Genomic DNA, 12,427 nt, shown 5'->3' with positions numbered 1-12,427 from the left:
TGGGACGAGAGCATCATGCCCCTCAGTGATTAAATATTAGGTCCATTGTAAATTAAGGTTAATATTATTATTTGTTTGCTTTTCAATCCATATCACATAAATAATTCATGACTCATGAGGATACATCAGGTAATACATATAGGGACTGATGGCTAATATAATACATAAGGACATATAGCACGATCATGATGATGATGGAATAAAACATAAATCCCAACAAATCCCTCAGGGAAGAAGAGAACCCGAAGGAATGAAATGCATAACATACGAGTTATATCCATCCCTACTTTATCCAGCACCAGAATCATCAACATCGTCATTATATCATGGGAGTTACGAGTAGATGAACATTCTATTTATTTTTAAAGATGAGTGTTTCACCGCCGTTTTTATTTCGTAGCAATGAAGCAACTGCTACATTAGACGCGTGTGGTCTGTGTCGTAGCATGTATGTCCCTCATCAGATGGGCGAGAAGAGACACAATATTTCCCATTTAGGTGCTGGGTCAACACGAGAACACCAGAAAGTAACCCCTTGAAGTATTTGTAATCGACATATGAGGGCAATATTTTTATCGCTGGTGAGAATCGAACCCGTTGGTCAAACCGTGGCCTCAAATGTGGTCATCACTTGGCAAGGTGAATGCTCAAAAGGCAGTCTCTGTCACCTAACCATTTCCAGCTCTATTGGTAGATGGTCAAGTTCTCAAATAACCAAGGATAGAATTCCAAACCTCGGTTGGGATTCAAACCTGTGTGATAGGCGAGCACCGAAATATTAGTCTGTCAGACTAAAAAATTAGCATCATAGAATCCTCTGAAAGAAATGACGAAAGAAAGAAAGTCCATAACGTTGAGGTATATCCATTAAAATACAATTCACAATGTCATAATATATTCTTATTAAATTGTAATGTTAGTTGATGTCATTGTAAAGAACAAAATAAAATTACATTCTTTGGAAAAAAAAAAAAATATATATATACCTATATATATTATGCCTAGAATATGTACATTGTTCACTCAGTTCAGAGTCACTATCAGCTTGTTAGGTAGGTAGGTGCCAACAAAATCTACCAAAGTCAAAACCAATTTATTTTGTGCTGACAAATGGTTCCCAAGTTTTACCAACGGATGTCGAAATAAAGTTGAAATTTTCGTCGAAGCAGGAAATAAAAAAAAAGTTTTTACAGTATAGGGTATAGGTACATTGGTCACGTAGGTAGATTTTATTTTATTATGTAAATATTCTGTACAGAAGGTAGGTGCCAACAAAATCTACCAAAGTCAAAACCAATTTATTTTGTGCTGACAAATGGTTCCCAAGTTTTACCACCGGATGTCGAAGTAAAGTTGAAATTTTCGTCGAAGCAGGAAATAAAAAAAAAGTTTTTACAGTATAGGCTATAGGTACATTGGTCACGTAGGTAGATTTTATTTTATTATGTAAATATTCTGTACAGATAAATACCATGGTGTATGCAATCCACCAACCCGACGAGTGAGAGCAATCTATTTTAGATTACTTTTAATTTCTTTTTATTCACTATTTCGAAATTAAAAACTTTCCAAGCCAAGCAAGCGTGGGAAGTTTTCAAAATGGAGAAGAGGAATAGGGGTGGGATTCAAAATGGAGGTCAGGAAGGGGAGAGGGTTTCAAAATGAGGGTATATGATGCTTATGCGAAGTACAGTGAACTTGTGGTTTCATGGCTTTTGTAACATTTTAGGGTTTCTGGAAGTTATCTTTTTTTTGCCTATCTTTGCCTTAGCCTGTGTATCTTGTAAGTAATTTTAATTTTATTCCTTGGAATTCTGTGAACATTATTAAAATCTCCTCTGACATCTTGAGTGTGGCTTCCAAAGTTATTTCAGCATGCAGTGTTGTAAGTTTTTCAACACTGCTAAAATGTAAGTAGGTAAATACCTAACTCTCATGTTATAGTAGGTTGAAGAATGCGTTCATATTTCATAATCTCAAAGTCTCATACCTACGTATTATATACACAAACTAAAGCTTCTATTATCTATTGCCTCTTGTTGTCTTAAGGTCACCGTACTTGTTCAGTACACTGATGGGCGTGGGTTCAATCCCCCTGACAATATGTGGATGTGAATAGTATAGAGGAGAAACAACACAAGACTCAAGAAACGAACGTAATACAGTAATGCATAGATACAATAGGTAAGAGGGTATGTTGTTCGATCAGCCCAAACTGGGGGCCCCGCGCCTTTGAAACTGCCCCGGGCCCCGCGGGGGGCTAATCCGGCCCTGACTCCTCCCCCTCTCCTTGATTTGCTGATTTTCTTTTCAGCCCTTTTTATATCTTTAGATTATTTAGTGATAATTTCCTTCATTAATGAAATGCTCATAGAAGAGGCAGTTAAAATAAGGGATCGATTTACCTTCTATTATTTTTATTTATGTTTCTTCGTAGCCTTTTTTTTACTTTCTTTGTCCTACCTATAAGAAAGAAAGTACTTAATGTATGAAATGCTCATAGAAGAGGCAGTTAAAATAAGGGATCGATTTACCTTCTATTATTTTTATTTATGTTTCTTCTTAGCCTTTTTTTTTTACTTTCTTTGTCCTATAAGAAAGAAAGTACTTAATGCAAATAAGGGATCGATTTACCCTCTATTATTTTTATTAAAGTTTCTTCTTAGCCTTTTTTTTACTTTCTTTGTCCTATAGGAAAGAAAGTACTTAATGTATTTATCTTAGAAGCCTAACAGAAGCTCCCATCCTCCCCTCCTCGGTATATCACTGTGTGGACTCTTAGGCCGAAGGCATAGTTTTATAGCAATAAGTACCTATACATAGTATGTATGTATGTACACTTGTACCTACATGTACCAATGTACCATGTATATTCCCATCACATTCTCGGTATGTTTACTTACTTTATGATTGTAAGATTCATCCTAGAAACTCTCAATATTACCTACGTGCTTTCCTTTGTAAACACAAAATTATTAATTTAGAAAAAACGGGGAAAACCGCCCGAAGAAAAGAATGTTCAACATTTATTATTGGGGATTTATTATTTGGTTTAGGGAAGAAAGAGAATGATGGTAGGTACCTACAAGGTAACAGAAAAGTTAGAACAATAGATTTAGTTGAATTGGGCTTCATGAAGTTCAATACCTGCAAAGCAATACTCAAATTTCCGGGCGTAGCAAGGTATCTACCGAATACTTTTTGTCTTAAAATAAAAGTGTTTCCATAATAATGGCCAATATCCGGATTGAATAGCAAACTCCATTGCGAGAGAAGATCAAGAGGAAATTGAATAGAAAAAAATGGGAAGTAAAACGATTAAGGAATTATCCATTTAACACAAATCATTTTTGTCATCAATATTGAAAATAGAAATCTTGTTTATACTGCCAGTTTAGGACTGAAAAGTATCATTACTCTCGCAGTCTAAACAAGGTTAATTAAATTTCTTCATAGTAAGAGGGTGAACTATGGGTATTATTATCTGGGATGGTTGTGCGGACGTCAAGAATATTATTCCTACCTGATTGCGATGTTCCTGTGATTCATGCGTACATACAGAGAGGAGAAGTATACACAGTGTTGCCGATTGCATGATCCACAGCATGATGGCTGGACGTCAAGAATATTATTCCTACCTGATTGCGATGTTCCTGTGATTCATGCGTACATACAGAGAGGAGAAGTATACACAGTGTTGCCTACCTGATTGCGATGTTCCTGTGATTCATGCAAAATGGGAAGTAAAACGATTAAGGAATTATCCATTTAACACAAATCATTTTTGTCATCAATATTGAAAATAGAAATCTTGTTTATACCTACTGCCAGTTTAGGACTGAAAAGTATCATTACTCTCGCAGTCTAAACAAGGATAATTAAATTTCTTCATATAGTAAGAGGGTGAACTATGGGTATTATTATCTGGGATGGTTGTGCGGACGTCAAGAATATTATTCCTACCTGATTGCGATGTTCCTGTGATTCATGCGTACATACAGAGAGGAGAAGTATACACAGTGTTGCCGATAGCATGATCCACAGCATGATGGCCTACTGAAACATAGAAACAATTTCAATGATTTTATTATAGGAATTAACTCTACTTTAACACAATTTGGTTATGGCTTTTCTAATGGGGGAGATTGTGAAGAATCCAGCTGTAAAAATAATTAGCTTTGTATGTTGAAATCTTTCATGTTGAAGTCATCTTTGTATGTTGAAGTCATTTCAACCTACCTAGTATGTTGAAATCTTCATTAATAGGTATTCTCCAAGATAATAGAGATACATATCTACAAATGTACATAGGTACCTATGTAGTTGAGTTTTTGTAAAACCCATGCACCTACTCGTTGTTAATGAAAATTTATTATAGGAATTAACTCTACTTTAACACAATTTGGTTATGGCTTTTCTAATGGGGGAGATTGTGAAGAATCCAGTTGTAATAATAATTAGCTTTGTATGTTGAAATCTTCATTAATAGGTATTGTATTCTCCATGATTATAGAGATACATATCTACAAATGTACATAGGTACCTATGTAGTTGAGTTTTTGTAAAACCCATGCACCTACTCGTTGTGAAATCAAAAACTTTAAACCTAGGTACCTTAGGGCCTACATAGATGATAGAGATGAATGTAAAATAATAAATTGCAGGTTTCGTTGGAAAAGAAAGTAAAATATAAAAAAGTCCGAGAAATAATAAAATAAAAGAGTGGGGGACCTTTTGTTACAGCATTTCTCTCCAAGTTTGAATGACAATGGTTATTATTTAACACAACCAATCAGAAAGAACAACTACCCGATAACAAGAAACATGGAAAGGCAGACAATGGTGTGAGACCAGAGGATGAAATAAAACAAGTTGCCCAGACAAAGTCCAATGCCACCCGAGATGTAGATCATCAGGAACATGAGCTAGAGACAATTAATGTGAAAGAAGGAACACGAAATGGGTAAATGTTCAGGATTTTCTTTTTCGAAGAATGGGGTTTTAATGACCCCTTGTTATACATATTAATTATCCTTCCTAAAAGAAACTCGGGGACTCAACTTCTAAGGTGATTATAACACTCATATCTCATATACCTCGGCTTTTCACAGGGATTTTAATCAGCATCTCATTGTTATCCTAAATAGCCAACAGCACATCTTTCCCCAATTTTCTTTTTCGAAGAATGGGGTTTTAATGACCCCTTTTTATACATATTAATTATCCTTCCTAAAAGAAACTCGGGGACTCAACTTCTAAGGTGATATAACACTCATATACCTCGGCTTTTCACAGGGATTTTAATCAGCATCTCGGTGTTATCCTAAATAGCCAGCAGCACATGTTTCCCCAGACCCCCGACTGTTATAGATGCCCGTGGGCCATTCACGTATAAAGTTGCTATTTTAATTGATCCGTTCAGAACTGGCGCATTCAACTTGTTAATCCTGCTGGCTAAAATTTTGGAAAGAAGAAGGGACATTTAAAAGAAAGTCCTTTTTTGTCTACCTAAACTACCTATATATATAAAAAAAACAAACGTGAAGAAAATCTGTATTGAAATTTTCAGGAGTCAAAATACAGAACATTTACCACAAGATGTGGTCAAGATGAATAATAATGGAGGTAATGGTTAGGAAAGTCTATAGTTTATCATTCAGTTGTTATTACAGGCATTGTTACAATACGTATAGGGTGAGGTTTAGTAACAATAGAGTGTAATTAAGCTAGAACAGAGACCATGTAGGTATATATATGAACTATCGGGTCTAAAAGATACAACTACTATACGTATATACAATTATACATATTGTCAGGACTTTACAACTATCCGGAAAGCAACATTTTGACGTTACAGTAAGTAACTACATCAGTATTTATACAAAGGGACCTTCATATCTAATAATTACCACGGACAAAAATAATGTGGAAATCACCACCAGTGAATTCCTCAGATAAAAATACATGAGTTAACATATTTGGTTTAACTAAAATACTTAATGGGGACTTTTGAGACAAGAAAACCTGTTTTTACATGTATTTTTCCTATGGCGCACATTAAAAGTGGACACACTGTATGTACACTTGTACATGTACCATGTATATCCCATCACATTCTCGGTATGTTTACTTACTTTATGATTGTAAGAGTCATCCTAGAAAGCTAGAAACTCTCAATATTACCTACGTGCTTTCCTTTGTAAACACAAAATAATTATTAATTTAGAAAAAACGGGGAAAACCGCCGGAAGAAAAGAATGTTCAACATTTATTATTGGGGATTTATTATTTGGTTTAGGGAAGAAAGAGAATGATGGTAGGTATCTACAAGGTAACAGAAAAGTTAGAACAATAGATTTAGTTGAATTGGGCTTCATGAAGTTCAATACCTGCAAAGCAATACTCAAATTTCCGGGCGTAGGTAGGTATCTACCGAATACTTTTTGTCTTAAAATAAAAGTGTTTCCATAATAATGGCCAATATCCGGATTAAATACCAAACTCCATTGCGAGAGAAGATCAAGAGGAAATTGAATAGAAAAAAATGGGAAGTAAAACGATTAAGGAATTATCCATTTAACACAAATCATTTTTGTCATCAATATTGAAAATAGAAACCTTGTTTATACTGCCAGTTTAGGACTGAAAAGTATCATTACTCTCGCAGTCTAAACAAGGATAATTAAATTTCTTCATAGTAAGAGGGTGAACTATGCGTATTATTATCTGGGATGGTTGTGCGGACGTCAAGAATATTATTCCTACCTGATTGCGATGTTCCTGTGATTCATGTGTTCTTACTTTTAAACTATTTCGTAGGGAATCATTAGAATTAGAGCACAATTGAAAACATTGAACCACTTTTGCACATAACTGTACATAACACAGCTCACTCACTTGCGCACGCACTTTAGAACAAACTTCTTTGCTCCGCCCCCACACACTCACTCGGGGACTTCCGTACAACCTCGTACTGCTCTACGCTCTAAATCGAAGTCCAAATCTATACCTTATTGAACCCATTCTCATAGTCAATCCTAGACTAGTCAAATTTTTGTGTATCTGAAGATACACCCCGTACGTATTTAAACCCCACGGGATAACTGAAGTTAATCCCACATATCGAGACAGAGAGAGTGAAAGTTTAACTTTTCCTAGATTTTCCTTCTCGTTTAGCATAGCATAATAATACGACTTGGTTCTTGAATAGGTGCCGTGGTGCTAGTCACGCTTACCATGGATTATGTATATTTCAACTTCACATCCCTCTGAAATGGGTCACTTTACGACCAAAAAAAGGAAGAAAAATATAGTTAGGTGTGTACCTACATATGTAGGAAAATCTAATAATTTTGATCGACATTTGAAGATCAAATGACACACATCTGTGATAATAGTAGATATGTAAAAGAGGACTAATATTTACTATAAATTCCTAAGAGCCAGGCGAATTTTTTGCATGCAAAATAAATTGGATGACAGTAGAGTATACACAGTGTTGCCGATAGCATGATCCACAGCATGATGGCCTACTGAAACATAGAAACAATTTCAATGATTTTATTATAGGAATAACCTCTACTTTAACACAATTTGGTTATGGCTTTTCTAATGGGGGAGATTGTGAAGAATCCAGTTGTAAAAATAATTAGCTTTGTATGTTGAAATCTTCATTAATAGGTATTCTCCAAGATAATAGAGATACATATCTACAAATGTACAAATGTACGTACCTATGTAGTTGAGTTTTTGTAAAACCCATGCACCTACTCGTTGTGAAATCAAAAACTTTAAACCTAGGTACCTAGGGCCTACATAGATGATAGAGATGAATGTAAAATAATAAATTACAGGTTTCGTTGGAAAAGAAAGTAAAAGTGAAAGTTTAACTTTTCCTAGATTTTCCTTCTCGTTTAGCATAGCATAATAATACGACTTGGTTCTTGAATAGGTACCGTGGTGCTTGTCAAGCTTACCATGGATTATATTTCAACTTCACATCCTTCTGAAATGGGTCACTTTACGACCAAAAAAGAAAGAAAAATATAGTTAGGTGTGTACATATGGAGGAAAATCTAATAATTTTGATCGACATTTGAAGATCAAATGACACACATCTGTGATAATAGTAGATAATGGTTTACCAACACTCGACCATCGGAACAGACAACTCGTAGATAAACGACTGCCGCCATTGCAGAAGAAGAGGCATCAGAGAAACCAATCAGCTCTGGTGCAGACACGTACTCCTAAGAGCCAGGCGAATTTTTTGCATGCAAAATAAATTGGATGACAGTATTACCAGATTCAGATTTCCCATTACACCCAAGTTGTGCCTCTTTAGAAAATCTCAACACACGAAATCATACCGGGTGAAGACATGTACAATAACACAACCAATCAGAAAGAACAACTACCTGATGACAAGAAACATGGAAAGGCAGACAATGGTGTGAGACCAGAGGATGAAATAAAAAAAGTTGCCCAGACAAAGTCCAATGCCACCCGAGATGTAGATCATCAGGAACATGAGGTAGAAACAATGGTGAAAGAAGGAACACGAAATGGGTAAATATTCAGGATTTTCTAATGGTGTGAGACCAGAGGATGAAATAAAACAAGTTGCCCAGACAAAGTCCAATGCCACCCGAGATGTAGATCATCAGGAACATGAGCGAGAGACAATTGTGAAAGAAGGAACACGAAATGGGTAAATATTCAGGATTTTCTTTTTCGAAGAATGGGGTTTTAATGACCCCTTTTTATACATATTAATTATCCTTCCTAAAAGAAACTCGGGGACTCAACTTCCAAGGTGATATAACACTCATATACCTCGGCTTTTCACAGGGATTTTAATCAGCATCAAATTAGAAAAATAAATGTGGGCAGGTGGGCCAATAAATGGTACGTTTTTTAGGTGGGCGAATAAATGGTACACTTACCCTATCTTTTCTTAACTCTGCCAACACCATTCGGCGAAAGCTAAAGCTGCTACAACCAAACAGTGATGTGTGGAAGAGGTACTCCGAAGTCTGGACTACAGTAAAATAAAGCTCGAGGCCCTTAAATACGGGCCTGATATCTAGTTGTAATAATAATGGAGGTAATGGTTAGGAAAGTCTATAGTTTATCATTCAGTTGTTATTACAGGCATTGTTACAATACGTATGGGGTATGGGGTGAGGTTTAGTAACAATAGAGTGTAATTAAGCTAGAATATGTACATAGTATATGAACTATCGGGTCTAAAAGATACAACTACTATACGTATATACAATTATACATATCGTCAGGACTTTACAACTATCCGGAAAGCAACATTTTGACGTTACAGTAAGTAACTATTTATACAAAGTATTTATACAAAGGGACCTTCATATCTAATAATTACCACGGATAAAAATAATGTGTAACCCCACGAAGAAAAGAATGTTCAACATTTATTATTGGGGATTTATTATTTGGTTTAGGGAAGAAAGAGAATGATGGTAGGTACCTACAAGGTACCTAACAGAAAAGTTAGAACAATAGATTTAGTTGGATTGGGCTTCATGAAGTTCATTACCTGCAAAGCAATACCCAAATTTTCGGGCGTAGGTAGGTATCTACCAAATACTTTTTGTCTTAAAATAAAAGTGTTTCCATAATAATGGCCAATATCCGGATTAAATAGCAAACTCCATTGCGAGAGAAGATCAAGAGGAAATTGAATAGCGGTACATCACTGTTTGGACTCTTAGGCCGAAGGCATAGTTTTATAGCAATAAGTATACATAGTATGTATATATGTACACTTGTACATCTACTATGGAGAGAGAGAGAGAGAGAGAGAGAGAGAGAGAGAGAGAGAGAGAGAGCTCGCGAGTCTTTAATTTAATTACAAAGTGAAACGTGTCAAAATAAAAAGAAATTAAAATTTTACTGAAAAGACAATTAGTTCTTTTCTCTCTCTCTCTTCCTCTTTCTCCCTTTCCCTCTCTCTCTCTCCTACTCCTTCAACTCTTTTCTCTTTTTTTCTCCTCAAAAACGAAATTTCATTTCCTTAAGATTTTCTCTTTTTTTCTCTCTTCTCTCTCCGTTCTCTCTTTTCTTTCTTCTTTATCTCAAAGAGTTCTCACTCAGCTTTTACAAATTGATTTTCCAAATTGCCACAGGACTTGAAAAAAAAAAAGGATGAAGAAAGTGAAATGAAGGCAAAGGCGAGGAAAGAAAGAAGAAGAAGAAGAAGAAGGAGGAGGGGAAGATGAAAAGGATTGACAGCGTGAAATGTCTCTCTCTCTCTCTCTCTCTCCTACACACAAGTACCTCTTTCTTTCTCTCCCTCCTTCATTTTCTTCTTCTGAAGAAGAAACTGAAATGGAGGCAAAGGCGAGGAAAGAAAGAAGAAGAAGAAGAAGAAGAAGAAGAAGAAGAAGAAGAAGAAGAAGAAGAAGGAGGGGAAGATGAAAAGGATTGACAGCGTGAAATGTCTCTCTCTCTCTCCTACACACAAGTACCTCTTTCTTTCTCTCTCTCCTTCATTTTCTTCTTCTTTGGTGATGGTTTTTCTTCTCTTCATTTTCTAAAACTGACAATGGAACAGTTGCGCTTACGTGGGTGAAGTTTCTAAGTCAAAGAGCAGAAAAAACGAGGAACAATGGAATTTTCCTTTTTCTTCTACGACTTCTAGATCCCGAGATAAATCGATTTAAAAAATACCGGTAAATCTTAAACTCTGACGTCACGGCATACGCTCCCCTACACGATGACTTCACATCAAATATCCCAAACAACGCTCACTCGCAGTCAACACATAATTGTGTTTGTGCGCATACGTTTCTGCGCATTTCTTTAAAAAAAAAAAAAAAAAAGAAGGCACTAGACACATACGCTGACACTTGCGATAATGCGGTGTCCCCAAAGGCTCAAAATCCCAAAGAGTGAAAACGCCTAAAAAACGTAAAACGACTAAAACATGCTCAACAACAACTTGTGTATTGACTCGAACTTGGCCAAATCGGCCATTAGATTCTCATTCAATCCTTTCATCCTAATACGACTGAATGAATGATTGATCTAAGTATTAAATTATGTATACATATAGGTACTGTCCACTGTCCATAGTCGTAATACTATGGGGCAAAGTGCACAATGATTGGTTGATCAAGATTATCTTGGGTTAAGACATGTAAGTGTATAATTAATAGGTATTAATTATCTTCATTAGACGAAGTACAAGCTAGACCAAGCGTACCTGTACCTAGACAGGTAATTGTAATAGAGACATAAACTATACGTTTCTGACAGCCAATCATTTTTTACAACTTTATCAATACAGTAGCAATAGCGATCTAGCAGTTCTACTGATGATGTACCCACACTATGAATCTAGCATTTTAATTACTAAGGAAAACAGGAGCCATAGATATAATACCTACGTTGAGAATAATAGCTATCTTCTTATACCTATTTGTGTGCAAGTGCAAGTAGTTATGTTAACCCTTTGGTATCTAGTAAAAATAATATGTTAAATTCAAGTACAAGTAATAGAAATGATAATGTCTTAGTTAGTTGCTGATTAGTTATTAGGTACCTTCAGTAATTTGTACATGATTGTTAATTGTTAGTTTTTTCGGACTACTTCTTTCTTTAACATTTGTTGTTAATTTTATTTTTTAATCTTGTTCTTATAATATAAGATTATATTTTTCTGCGTCTTCTAGCAATGGTGCTCGTACCTATGCTAGCATGGTTGAAAATGGTTATGTTAACCCTTTGGTATCTAGTAAAAATAATATGCTAAATTCAAGTACAAGTAATAGAAATGATAATGTCTTAGGTAGTAAGAATGCGTTCGATAATGATTTTGATATGATGGATATGAACGTACCTAGTCCTCATTTAGGATAATAGGTACCTACTCATATTGTATTTTTATGTTTTTGTTTTCTATTTATAGAAAACCTGATTGTTATATTTCATTTTTATTTCTTTCTTTTACATTCTTATTTATGTCCAAACTAATTAATAATTTTTCTTACAGGATTGTTTTGTCTATAGTTTGGTTTATTTGCAAAGGTTTTTTAAACAGAAGAGAATGTCTTATCATCTTTTTAATTCGATACTTATTTCATTTTTATTTCTTTCTTTTACATTCTTATTTATGTCCAAACTAATTAATAATTTTTCTTACAGGATTGTTTTGTCTATAGTTCGGTTTATTTGCAATGGTTTTTTAAACAGAAGAGAATGTTTTATCATCTTTTTAATTCGATACCTTAACCCTTAAGTTCATACCGTATCACATATGATACATGAACTTCTCGGTACCACTGCTGCGATCTGTTAGACTTTTTTTGAACTTTTTTGATTCTGAGAGGTTCTCTATACACTTGGCAACACTTTGTGATAGAGAGTTATCACTTTGTTTGGAATTTAAGAAAAA

The 12,427-nt window shown here is 35.1% G+C and overlaps 2 protein-coding genes across 2 annotated transcripts in view; one reads left to right on the top strand and one right to left on the bottom strand.

Moving 5' to 3' along the window:
* LOC103509871 (connective tissue growth factor) overlaps positions 1 to 3,608 on the bottom strand; it is a 50,330-nt gene extending 46,722 nt beyond the window's left edge. The window contains exon 1 of the mRNA XM_026824084.1: positions 3,524 to 3,608. Within this exon, the coding sequence (XP_026679885.1) occupies positions 3,524 to 3,607 (84 nt within the window). The 5' untranslated portion in view covers position 3,608. The remainder of the gene's footprint in view (positions 1 to 3,523) is intronic.
* A 4,658-nt stretch (positions 3,609 to 8,266) lies between these two features.
* Positions 8,267 to 12,427, top strand: part of LOC103509868 (calmodulin-2-like) — a 7,785-nt gene continuing 3,624 nt past the window's right edge. The window contains exon 1 of the mRNA XM_008474501.3: positions 8,267 to 8,568. Within this exon, the coding sequence (XP_008472723.1) occupies positions 8,381 to 8,568 (188 nt within the window). The 5' untranslated portion in view covers positions 8,267 to 8,380. The remainder of the gene's footprint in view (positions 8,569 to 12,427) is intronic.

The sequence above is a fragment of the Diaphorina citri genome, unplaced genomic scaffold, assembly GCF_000475195.1.
Source record: "Diaphorina citri unplaced genomic scaffold, Diaci psyllid genome assembly version 1.1 scaffold538, whole genome shotgun sequence".
In the NCBI taxonomy this organism is placed as follows: Eukaryota; Metazoa; Arthropoda; class Insecta; order Hemiptera; family Psyllidae; genus Diaphorina; species Diaphorina citri.
The sequence above is the reverse complement of the archived record's forward strand: the minus strand, read 5'-3'. Positions and strand labels throughout refer to the sequence as shown.